Source organism: Lagenorhynchus albirostris, chromosome 2, assembly GCF_949774975.1.
Source record: "Lagenorhynchus albirostris chromosome 2, mLagAlb1.1, whole genome shotgun sequence".
NCBI lineage: Eukaryota > Metazoa > Chordata > Mammalia > Artiodactyla > Delphinidae > Lagenorhynchus > Lagenorhynchus albirostris.
The window spans coordinates 83,806,140-83,833,801 of NC_083096.1; the positions used below are offsets into that span (position 1 = coordinate 83,806,140).

A 27,662-nucleotide genomic window follows, 5' to 3' on the forward strand; every position below is an offset into this window, starting at 1 on the left:
GGCAGAGTCGTGCACCGCTCAACACACAGGCCTGGAGGCCTGACAGGCCAGTTCAGAATCTAGCTTTCTTTTGGGTGGGAGTGGGGTGGAGGTGGGGAGACAGGATGCAGTGAGAGGAGACTGATAGAGGAGGGGAGCAGGAACCTGGGACAGCGTTCTCCTTTGTCTTGGCAGCAAGAGCACACCATCTTCTTCAGACTCTGTCGTATTGTCCTGACAGTGAAATGCTCAGCAAGCCTTTTCCAGGATGGAGGAAAGCGCAGGAGCTGCGCATTCCCGTGCACTGAGCCCACGGAACACACCCATCTCTGTTCCCTGCACAACTCAAATGCTGGGAGGTTTTGGGGGGAGTTCACCACATCTGCAAATTGAGAAGAATAATAGAATGTTTATAGCAGCGACACGTGATTAGTCAGAACCCATCTGTAATTCTTTAAAATTCACAGAATGCAAAAGGAACTAGATGGAGGTAAAAAGCAGAAGGAGGTACTTCCTTTTCTTCTTCTTCTTTTTAAAACTCAAGCCTTTCAAAAGCTTTAATATGTGCTTTCCTCTGCTCCCCAGCCCCATTTGCTGCATCCTTATCAACTTCTTGCAGCTGCTGGCTTGGTCGGGAGTTGAAATGTGACTGTTTATCTCTTGGGTACCCAGAATGGTTCCATGTTAAGTCTTATGTATTATTTTTGCCTAATTTTTTCCAAATGCTCTCTTTTTGCCAGGGAGCATTTTAAAAAGGGAAACAGAGTATTATGGAATAAAGATTACCCCTCCACACACACACACCCTTGGTGCAAATCCGCCCAGGGTTGATATAAATGAAGTGAATATACACTTCCATATGGGGCAAGGACGATTTTCACGTATGCAGGATTAGAATCAGTGTTTTGCTCTGTCTTTCTAGGGATTCCCAAGCTTCTTGGGTGTAGTTCCAAGCTTGGCAAGAACTAGAGCCAGAGAACTAGAGTGGCATGCTGGGAAGAGCAGCAGCCCATCCACGCCACACAAGCAGACTGAACGAGCCCTCCTTTTTTCCCCTTCTAGTCCATGATTCTTTACAGTGATGAGCAGATAAAACTGGACCTCTCAACACTGGTCACAGGATGTAAAATACATCCAGCCCTCCTTTGGGTGGCCAGTGCTCAGTATATGGATAGGGCCTTTTGGCCCATCTGCCTAATGCATTGCAGGTCCAGCCTTTCTGAGCCACTTTTGACTCATGAAGTCTGCTAGACCAGGCATATAAGGGCTTCTAAAAACGTTTGCTGGAAGCACAGCATTTCTCTTGATGAAAGAGCTGGCACCATTCGTTGGCCAGAGAAGCAGCCAGTCGAGGAAGACCTACTAAACCATTCCTTGCCTGATACCTGGAGACCATGACCTGGGGAATACTTCCCAGCCCAGGTGACTGGGCAGTCCTTTCCTCAGCCCTGCTCTCGAGGGGGCCGACAGCTTTTGCTGGACAGTCCAAACAGCAGTATAGCTGCCCATCCTGTATGAACGGGTAAGAGTGGTACTTTGGACTTACCCTGGGTTGGACTCCCAGTTCTGCACCTTACTCTGTGTCCTTGGGCAAGTCATTTACCTTCTCAGAGCCTCAGTTTCCTAATCTGTAAAAACAAGGACAGCAATAAGATTAAATTAATGCAGGTAATGCACTTAACACAGGGCTTGGCTCATAGTAAGTACTCAACAGATGTTTGCTGTTATATCACTTCCCAGCTCAAAAACTTTGAGGGGCTCCCCAGTGTTTAAAGTTCTGATTCCATCTTATCTTTCCAAGTTAGCCCGAGTTCTTACCAGCCCAGAGCAGAGGAGAAACTTGATCGTCTCACATTTTGTGCTACACACTGTACCTGCCTTGTGTTCCCAATATCTTCAGATGATAGGGAATGTTCTAAGCTCATGGTACAGAACATCAGTCCCAGAAATTTCACGGATATAGACACCTTCTACAATTTCATGGCTAATGTAAGAAATAATTTATGAATTCTTAACAGGGTAGTTCAAGTGTCTTGAGTGGAGGTCCCCACCTGAGGGTGATGGTAATGACAGCAACAATAAAGCACACTTCCACCGCTTCACAACTGGCAAACATGTTGGTGTTTGTCGGGACGTCAGAGAGTCCCGTTCAAGAGTCCAGCTCATGGGAGGAGTTTCCTGCTCACATGGTAACGAAGAGTTCCCTCAACGGCAATGGCTGAGCAGGGATCTTTCTGGTTCCACTGTCTGAAAGAATGGGGGCTGACCGGGAGACTGATGCCAGTAGCTGGTTCTGGGAATACAGTAGTAATTGAGTCTGGGATCAGATGGATTTGAGGGGAGAGGACTAACGAATAAGATGCGGAATTCCAAGCGCCCGCTGCAGCACGAGGGAGAGAGGTTTGGGGAGGCCACACGGAGAGGGAGTGAGCAGCGCTGACTCCCCAGCCTGAGGGCGAGTCCACAGTAGAGATGGAGGAAGAGTGAAACAAAGAGGAAACGGAGAAAGGAGAAACCCAAGGCTGGAAATCCCAGTTCCCAGTGAGGGAGTGTTGGGGTGAGGTCCGTCTTAACGAGAAGGTGGCTGCACTTGAATGAGGAGAAGCAGGCACTTGGGGGAGGGGTATTGGGGCCGCACCAGGGGACCCCACACAGTCTAGCAGTCGTCTAGAATGTTGCCCGTTTCCTTTTGTCTTAATATTTGAGGAAGCTGCCTTGTCCAGGGTCGTAGTAGAGAAGTGACTGGCAGGAAAAGCGAGGCTGCGCGACTGCGGCTGCTGGAAAGCGCTGAAGGAATAAAGCGCTTCAGAACCTCCCTGTCCCGGCACAGAGCTCTGCTGTCACCTCCAGCCGAGTGGGGCGCAGTTTTCGGGGAGCGACGGTCCGATACCCCCGGCTATGGGGGCGTCTCCATCACGTTCCAAATGCCAAGGAAAAGTGCGGGACGTGCGGGAGTAACGAGGATAAACCTGGTGTGAACACGCAAGCCACTTTTGGGGGAGAGCTCCACAGAGGAGGGGGGGCGGCAGAAGAGCAGGAAGTACCCGGGGCCCAGACCGCGTTCTCGGGAGGGGAAGAAAACGCGCGCCAAGACGTCATCCGGGGCCTGGCGGGACGCGCGGGGCGGGGCGCACCGCGGGGCGGGCTCTCTCTCCGTCTGGCAAGCCGAGGCGACGCCCGGCTGGGTCCCTGTCGCGGAAGCTGGCCCGTCCGCTATGGCCGCGGGGAGCGCCGCGGGGTGGGCCGTGGGGGCCCTCGGAGTGGTCTGCCTGTTGCTCCGGTTGGGTGAGTGGAGGCCTCCCCCGGGAGCCCGCGGGGACCGGCAGCGCGGGGTGTCAGTGGCCCCGGGGCTCCAGGGTCGGGTGGACGGGCGCGGCCCGAGGCCGCTGCAAGGTGGGGTGGTGGGGTTGGCGTGGGGCACGCAGCCCGCGCGCGGGACTTGGTCGTGTCACCCACAGGTCTCCCTAGGGTGGTCAGCAGGAAACGTGGACCGCAGACTCTGAAGCCTGTTTGGGAAAAAGAAGGACGCGACTCCTTCTCGTTCACCTCCCCTAGGCTCTTTCCTCCCTCTGGGGAGCCTTCTTAACCTCCACGATCCCCGATTCCCACTCGTGTTCCTCCGGAAGGGGTGCCTTTTCAGTGCGACTCAAGTGACTAAGTTACTGCTTCCAGCCGGAGGTGCCGTAGCGCAGAACTTGAGGGGAACTTGGTTCGCCGCTCCCGCAGCGCGGGAGCTTGTCTCGGGCTGGCCTCCCTGGCCAAGGAACGCGCTCTTTGCGCGCGCGCCGGCCTCCGCGCTGGGGGTGGGCGCGCTGCGGCCAAAGCCAAGTATGCCCGCGCCCGCGGGGAGGGCGGCAGTTCAGAACTGCTCTGCAGCGGGAAGGCGAGGGCCTCAATTCAGAATTCCTAAGGAGTGTCGGCTGGTCCCCTTTCCCCTCCCTTCCGGACATGAAAGGACTAACATGTGAGTGTCTAGGACTGTGTTCATCCCTTTCACGCTTCTTCAGCTAAATCGTTACGACAGCGCCATGAAATAGTTATCTTTGTCTCAATTTTTTACCTCCCCACCCTTAGCAACCTCTCCCCACACAGGCCCCTAGTTAAGTCATAACCAAACCCCTGAAGCATAGTAACAACCCCCTTAACTAGTACTTCTTTTCTTGGAATTTCCTGCCACCGGCCCCTTAGCCCACACCCCTGATGAACCTCCCCTCTCCACTCTGCGTTCAGCGTTTATTGAGTGCCTTTGGGGTGCATGCATCTGTGGCTTACAGCCTGCGGAATGGGGGGTTGAGATACGTTCAAAAGAACCTACAGTGTAAGGCACAGAAGTAAATGTTTTAAGAGAGGTAAAGTGCTGTGGGCGTGCAGGGGGAAGACAGCAACATCTTTTGTGAAATCAAATATCTTTTGTGAAGCAGAAACTTCATGGAAGGGAGGGTATTTGAACCTGGCCTCCGAGGACAGGTGGTATGTGAACATGCCGTGATGTGGGAAAAGATTCCAAGAGCAGGAGACCAGGAAAGAAAGACAGGGGGGCAGGGTGTAGAGGGTGACCTTGGGCAGTAGGGAGTCATCAGTGTCACTGCAGAGTTGCAGTGCCCACGGGAGCTTGAGGCCCCCTAGGGGAGCCCTGAATGTCCTCTTTGAGAGTTGGGATTCTCTTCTGCAGGCGAAGGAGACCTCTTTCTGGGCCTGACAGGATCAGAGCCATCCACTTAGGAAGAATTAATCTGGCAGCAGTAAAGAGAAATGATTGTAGTTGAGAGGAATTGGAGGTGGGGGACCAGGGCAGGTACCATCACAGACCCCAAAGAGCTGTGAGGGTTTCATATGCTGGTGGCTATGGGCAGGAGGGAGAGGCATATACAGAGGTTGAAGGGATAAGGTAACTCCTCCAGAGGCACAGGTCTCTCCCCGGTCCCAGAATATGCACCTTTGGTCACTACTGCCTGCTCTGTGCTCTCTCTTCAACTGAAAAGCCAGTTTACCCATCAAGCCACACCTCCTCTAGGAAGATCCTCTGAACTAGCTGGTTTCTCCCACCTAATTCATTTATTTATTCAGACGTCATTTCATTCTGCAAGCATGAATATCGCCTTCTCTGAATAGGCTTTGCGCTAAGGGAAACCGTGTAGGTCTGCAGTGAGCCCTTTGGGGGCCAAACCCACCTCACTAGGGAAAGCTGCCTAACAGTGATGAAGAGTATCTGCTCCCAGAGAGATACCTGGCCTCTGACCTGGCCCCGCTCCTCGCAGTTAAAACTTCTGTAAGTTACCTTACTTCTGTGTTCCTCCACACCTTTGCCTTTAAAGAGAGCGCCACTCACATGAGAGAAAGGATAATAATAATATCTGCTTAATAGGATGACTGTGAGCATCAGCCATTCAACACGCACTTATGGACTATCAACTATGTGTCAGCACTGGGAAGCTTACATTATAGTGGGGGAGAGACAGTAAGGAAATAAAGCAGTAACTATGTAGTTGTTGGGTGGTGGTGAACATTTACTAATATAGAGATTACTAGTGCAGAGGCAAGGGAAATGGAAGTGGTTAATAGTTCCTTTTAATTTTCTAAAATTCTGGAAGATTTAAAATCTTTAGAATAGTTGCCAAAATAGTAAAGTGAACACTTACACACCTTTCTTCTTGAATCACCACTTATTAACATTTTATCACATTTGGGTTACCTCTCTCTATATACACCCACACCCATCCAGTTAACTTTTTTGTTGTTGTTGTTAAATCATTTGAGAATTGCAGTTCTTATGACAACTTAACCCTAAATATTTCAACATAGGTCTTTTTTTTTTTAATATTTGTTTATTTATTTTGGCTGTGCCACGTCTTAGTGGCGGCACGCGTGCAGGATCTAGTTCCCCAACCAGGGATTGAACCTGGGCCCCCTGCATTGGGAATGAGTAGTCTTACCCACTGGACCACCAGGGAACTTCCAACATAGGTCTTCTAAGAATAATATGTTTGCAGTTAAGCCCTGGCACCATTATCACAGTCAGGAAATATAGCTTGATACAATACTGTTTTCAGATAGGGTCCAGAAGCCGGTCTTGGATCACACACCAGATTTGGTAGTCATTCCTCTTTAATCCCCTTAAATCTAAAAATCTAAACTGTTGCCAGCTTCTTTTTTTTTTTTTTTTTTTGCGGTACGCGGGCCTCTCACTGTTGTGGCCTCTCCGGACACACAGGCTCAGCGGCCATGGCTCACGGGCCCAGCAGCTCCGTGGCATGTGGGATCTTCCTAGACCGGGGCATGAACCCGTGTCCCCTGCATCGGCAGGCGGACTCTCAACCACTGCGCCACGAGGGAAGCCCAAGCCAGCTTCTTTTTTTCTTTTTCTCTTTTCTACTTTATGGTATTGCCCTTTTTGAAGGGGTCTGGACTAGTTTTTTTTTTTTTTTTAATAAAAATGTCCCTCGATGTTGAAGTACATGCTTAGATTCTGGTTTAAACATTCCTGGGCAGGAATTCTCACAGGTGTGCATCTCATCAGGCTGCAGATGCAGTCCATTTGTCTCATTATTGGAGACGTTAGTGTTGATGATTTGGTTAAGGTGAGGTCCACCAGGTTTCTCCATTGTAGAGGAGAAAATACAAGCATGTGAGTACAGATTTTGCATGCTCGGTTCCAAACCACTGGAAATATCGCAATAAAGCAAGCCATAATGAGTTTTTTGATTTCCTAGTATATTTAAAAGTGATGTTTATACTATACTGTAGTCTATTAAGTGTGCCATAGCATTATGTCTAAAAAAATGTACATACCTTAATTAAAAGATACTTTATTGCTAAAAGATGCTAACTACCATCTGACAGTGCAGAGTTGTCACAAAACTTTAATTTGTAAAAAAACACAATATCGGGCTTCCCTGGTGGCGCAGTGGTTGAGAGTCCGCCTGCCGATGCAGGGGACGCGGGTTCGTGCCCCGGTCTGGGCGGATCCCACGTGCCACGGAGCGGCTGGGCCCGTGAGCCATGGCCGCTGAGCCTGCGCGTCCGGAGCCTGTGCTCCGCAGGGGGAGAGGCCACAACAGTGAGAGGCCCGCATACCGCAAAAAACAAACAAACAAACAGAAAACAATATCTACAAAGCACAGTAAAGCAAAGCACAATAAAATGGGTATGTCTGTAATACCTGATTCATTAAGTAACACTTTGAGATTGTGTGAATATCCTGTTTTCCAACAATCTTTCACCCAATGTTTTACAACCCAGTGGCGATTCTTCCCGCTAAAATGTTTGTAGATAACAATTTTGTATCCCTATTTTGTTTATACTTTATTGACATTCTTCAGTAACAAAGAGCTTCTGCACCTCCCTTTTTAATTTTCTTTTTTTTTTAATACTAGTAAGGACTCGTGTATTATTTAAGATGGCATTCCTGTCATTTTTCATTTTGATGCTCAGTGATTCTGTATTTGGCAAGTGGGAACCCTTCCAAGTTTCAGTGTCCTTTTGCCATGTTTCCCTCAGTTTTGAGCACTTTCCTTACTTTCTGGTGTAGAAGGGTGTTCTGGACTCATTTTGTTCTTTTCCTGACTCAGCCTTGGAATCATTAGATTCCTTTTTTCCTGTTAGTGGGGGATGGTATTTAGAAATTAAGACCTGGGTGCTAGGTGTGCTCAAGACTCTTGGAGCCATAGCTTCTAGGCTCTGTCAGTTTTCAGTGCTAGGAAATAGTTTTCACAAAGTCAGGCATTTATCTTGTTACTGCAAAAGCTAATCCAACAATTCAGTTTTTCCTTTTCCTCCATTCCATATTAGTACCTCCCTTCCCCATGGCGTGAATTCTATTCTTAGTAGCATTAGTATATTTTCCGAATCTACATTGAACACAAACTAATTCCATAATTGCTATGCCAATACTACTCCCAAGCACAAACTTTACTAAATACAGTTCAAGTTTTCTTAGCAGTTCTTTTTATTCTTTCATATATCCCACTAAATATGAATAGAACACTGTATTTTCAAGTTATTTGAATTTTTCTTCTGTGTGGTTGTGTTATCAAAGTGATACATAGTTGCATTAATTTGTTTCTCTTTCTATTCAGTTTTAGGGTTTCCCCCACCTTGATTTAATTTTTAAATATGTAAACTATTAACATGGTTCAAATCAAAACCATATACAGCTGGCCTTCCATATTTGCAGATTCAACCAGCTGCAGATTAAAAATATTCAGGAAAAAAAAAATTCCAAAAAGTCCCAGAAAGCAAAACTTGAATTTGCCACATTCTGACAACTATTTAAATAACATTTACATTGTATTAGGTATTATAAGTAATCTGGAGATGATTTACAGTATATGAGAGGATGTGCATAGGTTATATGCAAATATTATGCCATTTTATATGAAGGATTTGATCATCCTCAGATTTTGGTATCCACTGGGATCTTGGAACCAATTCCCTGTGGATACTGAGGGATGACCATAAAAAAGTATGCTCAGGGGCTTCCCTGGTGGCGCAGTGGTTGAGAGTCTGCCTAATGATGCAGGGGACACGGGTTCGTGCCCCGGTCCGGGAAAATCCCACATGCGGGAAGATCCCACATGCCTCGGAGTGGCTGGGCCCGTGAGCCATGGCCGCTGAGCCTGTGCGTCCGGAGCCTGTGCTCCACAACGGGAGAGGCCACAACAGTGAGAGGCCTGCGTACCGCAAAAAAAAAAAAAAAAAAAAAAAAAAAATATATATATATATATATATATATATACTCAGAAATTCTATTCCCCCCCTTCCTCTCCCCCCATAACATATAATTTGCTTCAGTTTTATCTTTGTTTCTTTTTGCAGTTATAAACAGATACATATGTTTATTTCTAACTCCCTTTTTTAAACAACAGGTAACATACTCTGTGTACTCTTTTGTACCTTGTTTTTGTCAATTAACCATATGTCTGGAAAATCGTTCCATATCAGTTCATAGAGATCATCCTCATTTTTTTTTTTTTTAACAGCTTCATAGTGCTCCATGGGGTGGAGGTATGATATTTCATTGTCACTCTCTGGTGGTTAGTATTTTATATAGTGTGGTCAGGGGAGGGTCTCTTTAAAAGGGTAACAGTTGAGTGTAGACTTAAAAGGAAATGATGGAGCAGGCCAGGTTACCATCTGGGAGAGTAGTATTCCAGACAGAGAGGACAGCAGCAAAAACCCTGAGATAGGCTTCAGCCGTTTAAAGAACTTCGAGGAGGGCACTGTGCTGGAGAGTAAATAGGAAATGAAGTTGTACAAGTAGTCAGGGCTGGACCCTAGAAATAAAGTTTTGTGGGCCCTTTTTTTTTTCCCCCAATAAATTTATTTATTTATTTATTTTTTGCTGCGTTGGCTCTTCGTTGCTGCGCGTGGGCTTTCTCTAGTTGCAGAGAGCAGGGGGCTACTCTTCGTTGTGGTGCACGGGCTTCTCATTGCGGTGGCTTTTCTTGTTTCGGAGCACAGGCTCTAGGCACCTGGGCTCAGTAGTTGTGGCTCGTGGGCTCTAGAGCTCCGCAGGCTCAGTAGTTGTGGCACACCGGCGTAGTTGCTTTGCGGCATGTGGGATCTTCCCAGACCAGGGCTCAAACCCATGTCCCCTGCATTGGCAGGCGGATGCCTTAACCACTGCGCCACCAGGGAAGTCCCTGTGGCCCTTTGAAAGACTACATTTTTTTATTCCCAGTGAAATAGGAAGTCTTAGAGAGTTATGAACAGGAGTGAAATTGCGATGAGTGTTTAAATGAATGATTCTGGATGCTGGGTGGAGGATGGTCCTTGCTGATGAAAAAAGAGAAGCAGGGAGACCAGTTAGGAGGCTGCGGGAACAATGACTGGGTGGGGGTGGGTAAGAAATGACTGGGGTTGGGGTGAGGAATTGAAGATAGCAGGGTGTGTTTTGAAGGTAGGGCTGGCAGGATTTGGCCCTGGTTTGCATCAGTGGGGTAACATGTGGACAGGACCTAGGTAGCGCTGGGCAAGTAGCAAGATCAAAAATAGGAACTGTTGTATTAGTTAGCTCTCATTAGCAGCGCCTGCCTTATTCTGCAGTGGTTGACCTTTTATGGATCCTTTATCTTGCCAGTTGTCTCTCCAGCTAGATTTTAGATCCTTGTATGCAGGAACCAAGTCATGTACCACTTCATATAAAGTTTCTTTCATTGATTTAAATGTATTTGTTTATTTATTTGGCTGTGTTGGGTCTTCATTTCTGTGCGAGGGCTTTCTCTAGTTGCGGTGAGCAAGGGCCACTCTTCATCGCGGTGCGCGGACCTTCTCACTGTCGCGGCCTCTCTTGTTGCGGAGCACAGGCTCCAGACGCGCAGGCTCAGTAGCTGTGGCTCACAGGCCCAGTTGCTCCGCGGCATGTGGGATCTTCCCAGACCAGGGCTCGAACCCGCGTCCCCTGCACTGGCAGGCAGACTCTCAACCACTGCACCACCAGGAAAGCCCCTCTTTCATTGATCTCTTTTAATATTTTTAACAATACAAATTGTTAAATCTGGACATTAGATGATAAAGTGTTGGTCAAACATTTCCCCATTTTAAATTATCCTTATCTCACATTATTATGTGAGACTTGTTCATATGCTTTGCTTAATTAAGATTCAGAGAGCCTGTGAGGTTTTATTTATGAAACGTAATCCAAATCAAAATAGTGTTGTGTTTTCCTCTCAAAAAACTAGATCCAGTATTATAATGGGGTGTATATAATAGTTGCCATGAATTAAGCACATGCTCTGTGCCAAGTGCTGTGCTTAGAGTTTTAGATTTTTGTTTTCATTTAATTGTCACACCAGTTTTATAAGGTAGAGACTGTTAAGGAGGAGAACAAAGTTGAGGTAGGTCAAGTACCTTGTCCAAGTTCACACAACAAATAAGTGGTAGAACCTGCTAGCACTTAGGTCTGTTTGACTCAAAGTCTATGTATTCCCAACCCAAGAATAGGTAAGCAACTTTTTGTTGATTGGTGCAGCCATAGTTAATCTCTTATATATAACATATATATTGTCCAACGTAATTTTGCTAAAGCATGTGAAATTATATGACAGCAAATTACCAATCACATAGATTGTATCCAATATTGTAATCTACAGTAGAGGGGTGGGGGAACCTTCTTTGGGCCACAGAATTCAGAATGGGGTTTTATTTATGTATTCATTTATTAACATTTTGCCATAATTATACCTTCTTTATACACCCACACTTCACTCCTAAATGCTTTGGCATAAGCCCAATAACATAATATTTATAAAAATTAACAGTAATCTCACAATATCACTTAACTTCTACTCTTACTCAAATTCCTCCAATTGTCACAAGGATGTCTTTTTTTAAATACCAGGATCTGATGAAATTTCACATTTTTCCATTTGTTGCTGTTTTTGTTTATTTTTGACAGGTATCTTTTAGGAATTTTGAAAAAGACTTACAACTACTTTTAAAGAACTAGATCTAGGAATTTGTTTCATTGCTGTCTTTTTACTGTTATTTGAAAAATTGAATTGTACACTCTATTTTGGTTATTTGTTTTTTCCCTTTTTAAATTGACTTACAATATTATCGATACATTAGTTTCAGGTGTAAACATAGTGATTCAATATTTTTTTACATTACAAAATGGTCACAATAAGTCTAGTCACCATCTGTCACCACAGAAAGTTATTACAATATTATTGACCATATTCCCTATGCTATACATTACATCTCCATGACTTATTTATTTTATAACTGGAAGTTTGTATCTCTTAATCTCCCTCACCTATTTCACTCACCCTCTCTATCCATCTTCCCTCTGGTAACCACCAGTTTATTCTCTGTATCTATGAGTCTGTTTCTGTTTTGAATGTTTGTTTGTTTTGTTTTTTAGATTCCACATATAAGTGAAATCATATGGTATTGGTCTTTCTCTGTCTCACTGGTTTTACTTAGCCTGATACTTTCTATATCTATCCATGTTGTAAAAGGCAAGATTTCATTTTTTATGGATGAGTAATATTCCATTATATATAAATACCACATCTTCTTTATTCATTCATCTATCAGTAGACACATAGGTTGCGTCCATATCTTGGCTATTGTAAATAATGCTGCAATGAATATTGGTGTGCATATGTTTTTTTCCAGTTAGTGTGTTTGTTTTCTTCAGGTACACAGAAGTGAATTTGCTGGATCATACGGCAGTTTGTATTAATTTTTTGAGGAACTGCCATACTGTTTTCCATAGTGGCTGCAACAATTTATGTTCCCACCAGCAATGCATGAGGGTTCCCTTTTCTCCACACCCTCGCCAACACTTGTTCTTTGTTGTCTTTTTTGAGGATAGCCGTTCTGACAAGTGTGAGGTAGCACCTCATTGTGGTTTTGATTTGCATTTCCCTGATGATTAGTGATGCTGAGCATCTTTTCATGTGCCTGTTGGCCATCTCTGTGGCTTCTTTGGACAATGTGTTTTCAGGTCCCCTCCCTATTTTCTAATCAGGTTTTTTTTGTTGTTGTTGTTGCTTTTACTATTGAGTTGTATGAGTTCTTTGTATATTTTGGATATTAACCCCTTATCAGATATATCATTTGCAGATAGCTTCTCCCATTCGGCAGGCTGCTGTTTCATTTCGTTGATAGTTTCCTTCCCTGTGCAGAACCTTTTTAGTTTGATATAGTCCCATTTGTTTATTTTTGCTTTTGTTTCCCTTGCCTGAGGAGGCAGATCCAAAAAACTATTACTATGATGGATGTAAAAAAAGCATACTACCTATGTTGATTTCTGGTCTTACAGCACTGTGGTTGGAAAAGATGCATCATATGATTTTAGTCTTTTAAATTTATTGAGACTTGTTTTGTAGCCCAGCATGTTATCTGTCCTGGAGAATGTTCTATGTGTACTTGAAAAGGATGTGTATTCTACTGCTTTTGGATGTAATGTTCTATATATATCTATTAGGGTCATCTGGTCTCATGTATCATTTAAGGCCAATGTTTCCTAATTGATTTCCTGTCCGGATGATCTGTCCATTGATGTAAGTGGGACATTAAAGTCCCCTAATATTATTGTGTTACTGTCACAATTTTTCCCATTATGTTTGTTAATATTTGCATTATGTATTTAAGTGTTCCTATGTTGGGAACATAGATATTTACAATTGTTTTATCTTCTTGTTGGATTGGTCCCTTTATCCTTATGTAATCTCTTTCTCTGTCTCTTATTACAGTCTTTGTTTTAATTTTTTAATTAATTAATTAACTTATTTTTGGCTGTGTTGGGTCTTCGTTGCTGCATTTGGCTGTGTTGGGTCTTCGTTGCTGCATGTGGGCTTTCTCTAGTTGCGATGAGTGGGGGCTGCTCTTCGTTGCAGTGAGTGGGCTTCTCATTGTCATGGCTTCTCTTGTTGCGGAGCACGGGCTCTGGGCACGCAGGCTTCAGTAGTTGTGGCCTGCGGGCTCTAGAGCTCAGGCTCAGTAGTTGTGGTGCTTGAGTTTAGTTGCTCCACGGCATGTGGGATCTTCCTGGGCCAGGGCTCGAACCCATGTCCCTTGCATTGGCAGGCAGATTGTTAACTACTGCGCCACCAGGGAAGCCCCACAGTCTTTATTTTAAAGTCTGTTTTGTCTGATGTAAGTATTGCTTCCCCAGCTTTCTTTTTATTTCTATTTGCATGAATACCTTTTTTCCGTCCACTCGCTTTTAGTCTATGTCTTTAGATCTGAAGTGATTCTCTTATAGACAGCATATAGATGGGTCTTTTTTTTTTTTTTAATCCATTCAGCCACTCTATGTCTTTTGGTTGGAACATTTAGTCCATTCATTGAAAGTAATTATTGATAGGTGTGTACTTATTGCCATTTTGTTCATTGTTTTCTGGTTGTTTTTACAATTCTTTTTTGTTCCTTTTTTCTCCTTTTGCTCTCTTTTCTTGTGATTTGATGACTATCTTTAGTGTTATGTTTGGATTCTTTTCTCTTTTTTGTGTATGTATCTATCATAGGCTTTCGGTTCCCATGAGGTTCATATATAACTATATAATGAGTCAATTTTATGAGATTATTTTAAGTTGATGATCTCTTAAGTTTGAACACATTATAACAACCCTGCGTTTTTGCTGCCCACCCCACCCTCACATTTAATGTTTTTTGTTTTTTGGGTTTTTTGCAGTACGCGGGCCTCTCACTGTTGTGGCCTCTCCTGTTGTGGAGCACAAGCTCCGGACGCACAGGCTCAGCGGTCATGGCTCACGGGCCCAGCCGCTCCACGGCATGTGGGACCTTCCCGGACCGGGGCACAAACCCGTGTCCCCTGCATCGGCAGGCAGACTCTCAACCACTGCGCCACCAGGGAAGCCCACATTTAATGTTTTTGATGTCATATTTTATATCTTTTTTTGTGTGTATTCCTTAACTTTTTACTATAGATATAGATGATTTTATCGCTTTTGTCTTTTAACCTTCCTACTAGCTTTTTATGTGGTTGACCTTTACTGTATGTTTGCCTTTACCAATGAGATTTTCCTTTTTGAGTTTTCATATTTCTAGTTGTGGTCTTTTCTGCTTAGAGAAGTCCCTTTAACATTCCTTGTAAAGCTGGTTTAGTGACACTGAACTCTTTTAGCTTTTGCTTGTCTCCTTCATATCTGAATGATGGCCTTTCCGGGTAGAATATTCTTGGTTGTAAGTTTTTTTCCTTTCATCACGTTAAGTACATCATGATGTATTTCTGGCCTGCAAAGATTCCGCTGAAAAGTCAGCTGAAAGTCTTATGTGAGTTCCTTTGTGTGTACTGGTTGCTTTTCCCTTACTGCTTTTAAGATTCTCTTTTTATCTTTAACTTTTGCTGTTTTAATTGCAATGTGTCTTGGTGTGACCTCTTTGGGTTCATCTTGTTTGGGACTTTCTGTACTTCCTAAACTTGGATGTCTGTTTCTTTTCTCAGGTTAGGGAAGTTTTTAGCTGTTATCACTTCAAATAAGTTTTCTGTCCCTTTCTCTTTTCTCCTTCTGGCACCCCTATAATGTGAATGTTAGTGGGCCTGCTGTTGTCTCAGAGGTCTCTTAAACTAGCTTTACTTTTTATTTTTTTTTTTTTATTTTTTTTTGCGGTACGCGGGCCTCTCACTGCCGTGGCCTCTCCCGCTGCAGAGCACAGGCTCCGGACGTGCAGGCTCAGTGGCCGTGGCTCAGGGGCCCAGCCGCTCTGCGGCATGTGGGATCTTCCCGGACTGGGGCACGAACCCGTGTCCCCTGCATCGGCAGGCGGACTCTCAACCACTGTGCCACCAGGGAAGCCCTAGCTTTACTTTTTAAAGTTCTTTTTTTTCTGTTCAGCTTGGGTGAATTTCACTACTCTGTCTTCCAAGTTCACTGATGCATTCCTCTGTGTCATCTAATCTCCTGTTGATTCCTTCTAGTGTATTTTTAACATTTCAGTTATTGTATTCTTCAGCTGTTTGAGTCTTCTTTATATTTTCTAACTCTTTGTTGAACTTCTCACAGAGTTCATTCACTCTCCTCTTGAGTTCACTGAGCATCTTTAAGATCATTACCTGAAGTCTTTATTGGTTAGATTGCTTATCTCCACTCACTCAGTTCTTCTTTGGGGGTTTGTCTTGTTCCTTTGTCTGTTATATATTTCTGTCTCCTCACTTTGTCTGATTCTCTATGTTTATTTCTATGTAGCGGGTAGGTTGGTCACGTTTCCTGGTCTTGGAGAAGTGGCCTTATGTAAGAGATGTCCTGTGGGGCCCAGCAGGACTCTCCCCATCCCCTTTGGTGACTAGAGTTATATGCTCTAGGCTGCCCCCTATATGGGCTGCATGCACTCTTCTGCTGTGGCAGAGCCAAGTAGTGTGGGCAGCTGACTCCCCTGACTCCACTGGCTGCCAGCCCTGCTGGCCTGCTGGGGGGTGGGGCTGGGTCCCAGCATGTCTCACTCTGATGTGTTTTAATTCATATAGGCTTTGATGGTAGGCATTGCTTTCTCTGTTTAAAAGCAGAAAGTTTGCCAGCATACATCAGCCCTTGTGTGCACAAGTTTTCTGTCTTTTGATTTCTTCTCATGTTGTTTTCTCTTGAGTACAGAAGGCTTTTTGAAGTTTTTACTTAAGGGCACACAGCACCTTAGAGTCTGCAGTCACAGATAAAAGCTTCCCTCTCAGGACTGAAGGTGAAACCTGGATACAGCCTTTTCCATTTGCTCAGACAAGTTGTTTTTTTGTTTTTTTTGTGTGCGGTACATGGGCCTCACTGTTGTGGCCTCTCCCGTTGTGGAGCACAGGCTCCGGATGCGCAGGCTCAGCGGCCATGGCTCACGGGCCCAGCCGCTCCGCGGCATGTGGGATCTTCCCAGACTGGGACATGAGCCCATGTCCCCTATATCAGCAGGCGGACTCTCAACCACTGTGCCACCAGGGAAGCCCCAGACAAGTTTTAATATGAAGTGTGACTAAAATAGTGATACCGTCCCCCAAAAAGTGTGGAAAACATTTTAGCAGTTCCTCTTTGGAGATAAGTTTCAGTGCCCATCTACCAGACTCAAAGGAAAATGTCTTTTAGCTACTTTATGGGCATGGGATTCTCTCCTTTGGCCTCTTGGTTTTCTTGTTTTCAGTCCCTTTCCCTTGTGCGCATTGGTCTTCTCCTTCTCAATGCTGCTCGTGCCTTTGCTGATGAGCTCTTAGCCCAAGGACTCTGGGGCTCAAAATGAAACCAGTGAAAGTGAGGGGACCTCTTGCCCAGAATCACCGTAAGAAATCATGTCTGCTCTCTGCCCCCATTTGAAAGTTATTAGTTCAGAGTTCTATCCTTTGTGACCTTGATCTATTCTGTTTAGCAAGTATCCATCTCAGGGAACCAAATTATTTTGATAGGCTTGTTCTGAGGAAATGAACCCGTTTTGATTCCTAGTGGCCTTCACTTTTCATAATGTTCCCCTGAATGTCTGTTAAGAACAGTGTCTGAATTTCCATCAGCCTCTCTGGTCTGTAGTTTCTGAATGTTTTTCCCATGTAACAGTTAAAAACTAGAAAAAAAAATGAAGTTTACTGTACACATTCAGAAAATAATAAGAAATTCCTATTAATAAGAAACTAATGACTATGTCATCATAAATTAGTTGTAATAGAGTTTCTCAACTATGAACTGAGTAACTAGAAAATAATAGGGATTATAAAGAAATTTTTAATGAGATGATCAATAGCGCATTGAAATACCTTTAATCAGACTTTGGAGAACAGATTTAAAAAGACTTGCAGAGTATTAAATAGCTCTAGTAAGAACCTTATTCTCCAAAGCATGCTGTAGGTCTCAGACATATCCTGTCTAAGACAAGAACAGTCAAAGGCAAATGTGGCTTTTGAGCGTGATGTGATATGGGTATCTTGAAAGAGCCGGCCAGAGTAGTGCTGTTAAATAGAAATATAATATGAAACAGGTAAAATTAATTCTAATAATATATTTTATTTAACCTAATATACCCACAGTATTTTCATTTCGACATGTAGTTGATATAGAAAATGTTAATGAGAGATTTTACATTCCCCTTTTCATACTTGACCTTCAAAGTCTGATGTGTATCTTATACTAACAACACATCTCAATTCGGACTAACCACGTGGCATGGGCTCACGAGCCACATTGGCTAGTGGCTACTGAATCGGACTGCACAGATTGAGAGGGAAATGTCTGGTGAAAGAAGGATTTTTAAGTGCAAGAATAAGGGGTTAAAAAGGCAAGTATTTTAGCATGACAGGAAACAGGGACGTTCAAAAGGAAGTTGATTTAAAGAACAAACGTCTTAATTCTGGATGCACTCATCCAGGAGACAAGGAATAGCTTGACAACTGAGAGCATATGTGAGGCGAGTTCTGTGGAGTTTCTGGGACTGGGGGACCAGGGGGTTTATTGTCTGTTGGGAGTCAGGGGGCTGCAGTTTCAGTCTGAAATAGTTGAAGACGGGGAAGCCATGGTGGCATATCTGAGACCAGTAGATTTCTGCTTTCAGCACTCATGGAAACAGAAATCACTGACGGGGACTGGATGCAGGTGGGATTGACAAGGAAGGACCAAGGCATCTCACACTGTGGCTAACAGTGCAGGCTTTGGAGCTGGCCACCTGTGTCTGGACACCAGCTCTGTCCTGGACCAGCTGAGTGACCACGGTCAGCTTCTGAACCTCTTTGAGCCCCAGTTTCCTCAACTGTAACTTAGTGGTTCTCACTCTTTGAATGCTCTTCCCCACACGCTCAAGCTCACTCCCTCGTTTTTTCTGGGCCCTGCTCACATGCCAGCTGGGACCACCTCACGTATAATGGCAACCTCCCTTCTCACTATTAATCATCCTCCCCAATACACTGCTTTATTTTTCTCAGTAGCACTTAACATCACCTGTGATACTTTCCCATTTAATGTGTTCCTCCCTGCCCTGCATCCCCACCTTCACCAATAATGTAAACTCCAAGCGGGTAGGATTCTGTCTGATTTGTTTAGTGCTGTATCCTCACTGCTTAGTACAGTGCCTGGGACATAGCAGGTACTCAACAAATATTTGGTGAGTGAATAAATGAATAATAAGCCCTACCTCATAGAGTTAAGTTGAGGAATAAATGAGCCTATCCATCTATCTGTCTATCCATCCATCCATCTATCCATCCATCTATCTATCTGTCCATCTATCTATCCATCTATCTATCCATCCATCTATCTATCCGTCCATCTATCTATCCGTCCATCTATCTATCCATCCATCTATCTATCCATCCATCTATCTATCCGTCCATCTGTCTATCCGTCCATCTATCTATCCATCCATCTATCTATCTCTTGGAACAAGTGCCTGGCACACAGTGAGCCTTCAGGAAGTGCGTTGCTGTTGTGGAATATTATTACTGAGGCTGAGTTGGTCTAGGGCTCGTTTGGATTGGATTTATTAAGAGCTAGGTTAAAGAAACGAGCTACACTAAAGTTCCTTGAGTGAAAAGACTGGGTGCTCTTCTTTTGATTATCCATGTACCTGGTGAGCATATGTCGTATGCCCAAACTGGGACATGGGGGCTGACAAACAGAATGTTTGTAGACTTAATAGGACAGATTGTTTGACACTAGCCCTGACATAGACACGTGAGGAGAGTGGCTGCTCTCTGTACTGTGAGCATGTGTGTCTGTGACTCCAGAGACTTAGTTTCGCAGGCTGCCACCGCTCCAGTACCCCAAGTGGGTATCAACTGAAAGTGTGCTGTGATGCTGAAGTGAGAGGAACAAGGTCATGGTCATAAGCCCCTGTCTGCAGGAGAAATCCAGCTGCTCACTTGGGTACAAAAATGCCCAAGGCCCTCCTATCTCCCAGCTTGAATGAATCTTTAACCGAATTGTCGTTATGGTGTCATACACACAGGGGAAACTACCAAGATTTATGTATTTGGGTACTGAAACTTTCAGGGGATTTTTTTTCTCTTTTCATCAAATGAATTTTTGCCTTAACTGCTAAAATCTGCAGCCATGTGGAACCTTGAAGAAATTTTAGGAAGAGAAGGAAGTATTTTAAAATCACATTGTTCATTTCTAAGAAAAAACTCCAGAAAAACCTTTCCTCCAAATCCCAGAAGAGTGGTTAGCTCGGCTCTCAGCAATGGCATCAGTGAAACAATTGCATCTCCTCAAACCTCAGACAGGGTGTTAACATTGATGAAGGGCTGATATCCTGAGTGGGTGTAAGCTTATCTGGTGCAATGCCCTGAAGCCCACAACATGTGGTAGGTGAAACCCCGCTAAACCTGAAGGGGATGGCGAGTGGGGAGCCAGCAGGCCCTCCAGTCTTGCTTTGGTTCTGGAGGCAGGCAGTGAGGAGGAACGAGTTCTCTTCTGACAGCATACGAGGGGTCCCAGGCCATTCTGCAGCTTCAGTTAAACGTCTCCACCTCTCCTTGCTGAGTCATGGTTCTCCAGCCAGGTTCCACAGCGATTTGAGGTATTGCAAAGGGTTTGGGGTGACTATCAAATATTGTAATTCTGTCAGGAAGCCTTGCCTTTTAGACGACATTTAAGTTTTATTTAAATCAGTTTAGTTAATTCACTCAACAAATATTTATGGAATGTCCTTCATGTGCCAGCAGGGGATGCAGCAAAGATGGAGAACAACCCTGTCTTTGTCCACATGGGGCTGGCCTGACTATGGGATACCCCTCCGCTCAGATTGGAATTAATTGCCCACTAATTCCATAACATTTGATTTTTGTGTTCCCATAACATTTGATTTTTGTGTTCCCATAACATTTGATTTTTGTGTTCCCATAACATTTGATTTTTGTGTTCCCATAAAATTTGATTTTTGTGTTCCCGTAAAATTTGAATGTCCAGCATTTCTTGGAAACTTAGAAGATCCGGCAATTTGCACGTGTCCACGTGGGTAGGAGCTGAGGGACCTCTCCCTAGGCGAGCCAGCCTCACCAGAGCTGCAGCCTCCACCGCTCCCTTGTAGGTCACACCTGGCCCGTCTGTGGCTCCTCTGTTGGCTGAACGGCTGGTCTCTATCTCAGGGCTTCATTTGCTAGTTCTCACAGGCTTCTCAGCTGCTCCTGTGATTTTGTGTCCTTATTACCTCTTTGTTTGCCCCTTGTTTTCTCGCCACACACGCCGCTCCAGCTTTTCTTCCTTCCTGCCTTCGAGTCTCTTTTGTCCCCTCACCCTCTCTTACTTTTTCACATGTCACATATTCCTTGCCATCACACATGAGAAGTGCAAACTCTTAGACCTTACTTTCAACTTAGTTTCTTGGTCTTTAATTATGAAACCCTGTCTCATTTTCCATTGAACATCTAAAATTATTTTTAAAAAACAACAGCATTATGAAACTTAGGTTTAAATTTGGGTTCCCATGTAACATTTTGGAGATTCGGGTTCATCGCTATCTTGCTCAGTCAGCTCTTCTCAATTTCCTCATGTATGTGAGGATGGGTGTGGGGCGGGCCAGGGTCCTCTGAGGACCTGTCCAGCCCTGACATTCAGTGATGTGTTGACCATTGAGCTTATGCTTCCCTTCCAGGTTTCAGAGGTGTGCTTGACTCCCGACTAGAATGGTTTGACTTTTCTCATTCCCAACATCTGCTATTCCCATTGAGCTTATGCTTCCCTTCCAGGTTTCAGAGGTGTGCTTGACTCCCGACTAGAATGGTTTGACTTTTCTCATTCCCAACATCTGCTATTCCCATTGAGCTTATGCTTCCCTTCCAGGTTTCAGAGGTGTGCTTGACTCCCGACTAGAATGGTTTGACTTTTCTCATTCCCAACATCTGCTATTCCCGTACGTTCTAGAAATTGCATCCTGACATACCCTGTATCACATCACTGTCTTTAATAGCCATATACCACATAGCTAGCCAAATAAGAAGCAATGGTTAAAAGTCAGACTATCCGAGTTCAAAAGCAGTTTCACTACTTAATTAGCTAGGCAGTTAACGTTTGTGTGTCACAGTTTCCTCATCTGCAAAATAGGGTTAAAAATAACAGCTGCTTAATATGGTTTTTCTTTTTAATTTTTTTTTCTATCTATCTATCTTTTTTTTTTTTTTTGGCTGTGTTGTGTCTTTGTTGCTGCGTGCAGGCTTTCTCTAGTTGCAGCCAGTGGGGGCTACTCTCCGTTGTGGTGCACAGGCTTCTCATTGTGGTGGCTTCTCTTGTTGCAGAGCACGGGCTCTAGGAGCACAGTCTTCAGTAGTTGTGGCACGCGGGCTCAGTAGTTGTGGCTCACGGGCTCTAGAGCATGGACTCAGTAGTTGTGGCACACGGGCTTAGTTGCTTCGCAGCATGTGGGATCTTCCCGGACCAGGGCTCGAACCTGTGTCCCCTTCATTGGCAGGCAGATTCTTAACCACTGTGCCACCAGGGAAGTCCTGATATGGTTTTTGAGAGGATTTGCTGAATACATATTTGTAGAGTTCTTCCAACTGCCTAGTAGATAGTAAGTGCTATATAAGTGTTTGATTAAATAAACTAAAAATAGCAGTCAATCTAAATCCCAGGACCCGGGACTTCCCTGGTGGTCCAGTGGATAAGAATCCACCTTCCAATGCAGGGGACGCGGGTTTGATCTCCAGTTGGGGAGCTAAGATCCCACGTGCCGTGGGGCAACTAAGCCCGCGTGCTCTAGAGACTGTGCGCCACAACTAGAAAGCCCACGTGCCGCAACTACGGAACCTGCGCACTCTGGAGCCCGCATGCCACAACTAGAGAGCCTGTGCGCTGCAACTGTTGAGCCTGCGTGCATGCTCTAGAGCCCACGCGCCATAACAAAGAGCCTGCACGCCGCAATGAAAGTTCCTGCGTGCTGTAACTAAGACTCAACACAGCCAAATAAATAAATAAATATTTTTTAAAAGAATCCCAGGACTCAAGTGAAAATGCACAGAGGAATTTGTGGCTGGGAGTTGGGGGAGGTCCCATTTCATTAACCCAGTAGTTACGGTTACCATATTTTCTAAATCAAAAATCAGGTCACTTTGTCTGCAAAATATTTGAGTTCCACTTCGGACTTCAAGCCCTGTGAGAAGAACTATCAAAACTGGGTATAATGATGATGTTTTTTAAGACTGCAAGAGTCTTTGAAATTGGAAACAAGCACAGTACATATAGGTATTAGGTACCCTCATATCTTTCAAAAGAAAAGATCATTCAGTATTATTCCAAACAAATAAACCTCTAACAGTTAAAAAAATTCTGTCTAGCACAGAATATCTGTTTAGGCAATCACTGATACATTTTCCCCCTACCTCTATCTCTCTCTACTTCGAAACAGCAAAAACTCACTCTATGCCCAGTTCTCGCACAGCCAGGGTCACCTACAGTGAATGCATTGATGGTGGCCTGAATCATTGAAAGAAAAAGAGGGAAAACCCTGTTGAAAGCCTACTTCATTTCAGCCATTGTGTAAAGACTCTCAGTCTTATTCAAACCTCAAAACAATCTTTTGTGGTAGGCATTATGATTTGTTTTTTAGGCTGAGGAAACCTAGTGTGGCGAGAACTTTTGAAGGTTCACCCTGGGCGCATCTGCCTTGAAAGTCGGTGCCCTTTTCATTCTGCCCTCTGGCATGGTAAGGTAGCATCCCTGTGGTCCCTTTTCTGACCATTCACTGTTATCAGCAAAGTAAGCAACTCACTGCTGACTCCTTTCCTTAGCTGCTGTTTGTTTGCTCATTCTTTCATTCGTTCAGGGTGTGTGACCTTGAGAAAAAAATTCACTCTCCTTTCTCCTATTCTTTTTCATTGGAAACAGTCATATTGGTAACTTACCTTAGGATCAGTCTTGGAGGTGCAACAGAAAAGACTTTACTATAGGAAGGAAAGGGTAGACATAGCATCTACAAATGTAATGAATCCCAAATCTGTATCTTCCCCTGGGAACCCGCAGACCTGTGGACCCCGCAGCCTCCTGGACAGCTCCACGCAGATGTCTTACAGGTCGCTTATGCTTAGCATCCATCAGTCAGCTGACGTCTGGGTGAAGAGGGGGAGGAGAGATGGCCAAGCAGACAGAGGAAGAAGTGCCTCTGAGGAGGCAGGTCCTGAATCAGGAAGGCGCTGGGCTTGTCTGAGGAAATAAAAGCAGTTCCAAAAGGCTCGAAGGAAGAGAGCAAGGGGGGAACGGGTGGGGAATGAGGCTGGAGAGGCAGGCAGGGGCCAGACCACAGGGTCTGTGAGTGAGGGGCTGGGCCATGTCAGGTCTGTTCTGGTCCCTCAGCTACCATAAACTTGCTGAGTGACCTTGAGCAATTGATATGTCTCCCGGGGCCTGAGAGATGGAGTTAGCAACACCACTGCACGGGGATGTGGAGAGGATTAAAAAGGGACACAAGTACGTGAACACGTAACTGGCAGAGGGTAAGTGTTCAGTAACATCTTCTTCCATTTTTCTTGGTGCCCTGTCCTTTCACCTGTGAAATGGGGGTAATTTGACTGACTAATTGTTGGAGTTTCTTCCAGCTCAAAATGACTATGATTTTTTCTGAACTGGTCTCCCCCTTTTTCCACCGTTAGCTCCATTCCAGACTTTTCTTCTTCCTGTTCTCAAGCCCAGGAAACATCACCTTCCCCTGGGAAAGACAGAAGCCAGCTTTATGCAGCCAGGGAGGGGCAGTTCAACTGAGACCTCTTCTCTTCCTCCACCACCCTACTTACCCTCATCCGTTCATTCATCTATTCATGTACAAGACATTTCGAGCCGCCACTACTGTGTGTGGATAGACTCTCACCCCTCAAATCTTATTCCTTTTCATGCCTTTTCATGGGCTCTGGTTGATTGGGAGAAGCAGTGCATGGTCAGGAAAGCCACAGAAGGATGCTGGTGTATTGCAGGCAGCCTCCCTGGATTAAGGGAGGTGGGTTCTAAAAATCCTTGCACATAGACAAATGGGGCGTATTTGCTTCTTATTTGAAATTACTGGATACAATTGCCTGCAATTGGTCTATTTAATATTTTTGATTTTTCCTGTGCTCTGTCAATTACCCTGATTGCTTCTAGGTAAAAACTTCAATCAATCAAGTTTTAATTTCTCTTTTATGTCTCCCCTAACAGCTGCTCTTCTCTCTTAACAAGAAAGTCAAGTCTGGAGCACGATGCATTGAAGCCCATTTTGGGGTATCAAGAATATCCCAATCTAGTAGTAATAGTAAATGTTTAACAACTGGATTGGTGTGGAGGAGGTGGGAGGTTCTGATTTGAAGCATGAGTCAGTTTCTCTGCTATAAATACTCCCACTGTGGTGCACTCCAAGCTCTCCAGGCTTCCCTGAACGGAGTCCGGCAGAGAGGCTAACAGTTGGTTCCAACACGCCACCGCACCCAGGCCTCGAGACCTTAATCTTCATCACACTCCCTGACCTCCTTCCTGGTCATTCTGATTTCAGTTAATGGCACCTCAGTCAGCCAGGAGAGAGGCCTGGCAGTCACCATTAACTCCTCTCATCCAATCACTAAATCCTGTTCATTTCCCTCTCAAATGTAGAGTCTGTCCACTTATCCATCCCCACCGCCGGCGCCCTGGTCTGGTCTCCCGGTCCAGCCTTCTTTCACTGCTCCCGCATTGACTGCCCTTCTGGGTTTTCTCTGCCCTCCATCCTTACCCTGTTGACCAGTGTCCACCCTGCAGACAAAGTCAACCTACTGAAACTTAAATGTCATGCCGGTCTTCCCTGTCCGTGACCTTCCCTTGCCATTAGGATAAATTCCAAACGCTTAGCGTATCTTACTGGACATGGCCCAGCCCCTCACTCACAGACCCTGTGGTCTGGCCCCTGCCTGCCTCTCCAGCCTCATTCCCCACCCGTTCCCCCCTTGCTCTCTTCCTTCGAGCCTTTTGGAACTGCTTTTATTTCCTCAGACACGCCCAGCGCCTTCCTGATTTAAGGCCTGCCTCTTCAGAGGGGCTGCTTCCTCTGTCTGCTTGGCCATCTCTCCTTCCCCTCCTCACCCGGCTGTCAGCTTGCAGACTCCTCTTATCTTCCGGCGGTTTGCTGTCCTGTGTCAATTTCAGCGTGATTTGCTAGGAAAGGCCTTTGCCTGGGTGGCTCTCCTTGTCTGCTCAGTGTCTCCTCCCTTGAGGGCCTGGAGTGACACCTGTCTTGTTTGCCGCCATATTCCCAGCATTGCCCACAGTACCTGGCACGTAGTTGGTGCTCCCTAAATGTTGAATCCACTTCTTGGATTTCTGTGGGCCCCAGTTCCCTATTAAAGAATAAACTCTTACAGAGTCAAGCATGTTCTCCTTCCTATACTTTTTATCAGCAGTTTATCAGCTTAGTACAAAAAGTAGCTAATGAATAATTTTACCACTAAATTTAATCATTTTCCCCCCACAAGGCATCTTGGAAGATAATTTTCTGCTTTTGATCAAGTCATGTTATCTTCCCTAACCAGTTTCTTTTTTTTCTCCTAGATTTCATTAGCTGTGATTCCCAAGTAATATATGGAGCTGTGAACAAGAGTGTAACTTTATACACATCAAGTTTTAAACCCTTTAAGGAGATTGTGTGGAAAAGAGGAAAGGATAAAGTTGTAGAATGGGATGACCAATCTGAAGTCAGAGCTTTTCTATCTTTTAAAGATAGAGTTGACTTAGACACTGTGTCGGGTAACCTCACAATCTACAAGTTAACACCATCAGACGAAGATGAGTACGGAATTGAATCCCCAAGTGTTAGAAATAACACCAAGTTCACCCTCAGAGTGATCGGTGAGTATGCCATAACATTGGTTTGTTCAAATGGCAGATTTCTAACTATTTTAAGAGGCTAATACTAATCATTGGTTTATGAGAAATAAAAATTAGTCATCACCTGTTGTCAGGGTTTTCCTCTCTTTCCGGTACACAGGAGCCACTTTCAGCTCCCTTGTCATCCTCTTGGTGAGGAGAGGATGTGACTGAGGTCAGGAGAACAGCACACGTTGGGCAGAGCTGCTGGCAGCAGCATCCCTTGTCTTGCTGGGAATGGGAAAGGGATGTAGTGGCATCAGTGAGCTCAGAACTCTGAACCATGGATAGGTGGTGCTCTATAAATTAAAGTTCCTGCTTCCCCTTGCAGCTCACACAGGAGGTGGGATTTGTTTTTTCCTCCTCTTACCACTTTAAACTGGAACTGGGGATAGGATACAGGTTCCTCTGTGCTCCTCGCTGATGTTTCCAGGTTATCCTCCTTCCCTCATCTCTAAAGCACTTTCCTTGTTGCAGTCATCCAGAGGCTGATGGGTACACTTTAATGTTTCTTTTTTTCCCCAGTTTTATTGAGAAATAATTGACATCCATCACTGTACAAGTTGAAGGCATACAGCATGGTGGTTTGATTTACATGCATTGTGAAATGATTACCACGATAGGTTCAGCTAGCATCCGTCTTCTCATATAGATACCATAAAAAGAAAAGAAAGAAAAAAGGAAAAAAATGTTCTTCCTGTGATGAGAACTTAATATCTTCTCTCTTAACAACTTACCTACACACCACACAGCAGTGTTAGCTATAGTCATCATGTAGCACATTGTATCCCTAGTGTTCATATATTTTATAACTGGAAGTTTATACCTTTTGACCACTTTCCTTCAAATCGCCTCTTCCTCCCACCCTCCACCTCTGGTAACCACAAGTCTGGTCTCTTTTTCTATGAGCTTGGTTTTTTTCTTTTTACATTCCACTAAATCTAAAAAGATTTCTAGAGATTTCTCTCTTTTTAGAGATCATACAGTATTTGCATTCTCAGTCTGATTTATTTCACTTAGCATAATGCCTTCAGGGTTTATCTATGTTGTCACAAATGGTAGGATTCTCTCACTTTTCTTTTATGGCTGAATAATAGTCCATTTATATACACCACATCTTCTTTATCCATTCATCTGTTGATGGACACTTACAGTGTTTCCATGTCTTGGCTATTGTAAATAGTGCTGCTAAGAACATCGCCCCAATATTTCCTGATTATTTTAGTGCCTGGTTCCTTTTCACTGTTTCTGATGTTCCTGCTGTCATAGTTCTTGGTGCTTTTGTAATATTTAAATAAAAGTTCTTTCTAATATCCTGACTTCTTAGTCCTTGCTCTCCTCTCCTGTAATGATCTTCTCCTTCACTCTGTCTTACCTCTCCCCACAGATATAATGTAGAACTTGTCTTTACCAGTGATTCCATTCCCTCCATCACCTCAGTATCTCAGTTCCACTTCCTCTGCT

General features: G+C 44.5%; 1 protein-coding gene and 1 long non-coding RNA gene across 2 annotated transcripts in view; one reads left to right on the plus strand and one right to left on the minus strand.

The window, feature by feature from the left end:
* Positions 1 to 53: 53 nt before the first annotated feature.
* LOC132516008 (uncharacterized) lies at positions 54 to 2,109 on the minus strand. Its single transcript, XR_009539235.1, has 3 exons — positions 2,031 to 2,109; positions 1,526 to 1,607; positions 54 to 361 (listed from the first exon to the last, which is right to left on the minus strand). It is a non-coding gene; the product is annotated as an uncharacterized LOC132516008 (long non-coding RNA).
* Positions 2,110 to 2,877: 768 nt separating this feature from the next.
* The window catches only part of CD58 (CD58 molecule), a 44,678-nt gene continuing 19,893 nt past the window's right edge, over positions 2,878 to 27,662 (plus strand). The window contains exons 1-3 of the mRNA XM_060141890.1: positions 2,878 to 2,933; positions 2,984 to 3,264; positions 25,884 to 26,180. Of these exons, the coding sequence (XP_059997873.1) occupies positions 2,878 to 2,933; positions 2,984 to 3,264; positions 25,884 to 26,180 (634 nt within the window). The remainder of the gene's footprint in view (positions 2,934 to 2,983; positions 3,265 to 25,883; positions 26,181 to 27,662) is intronic.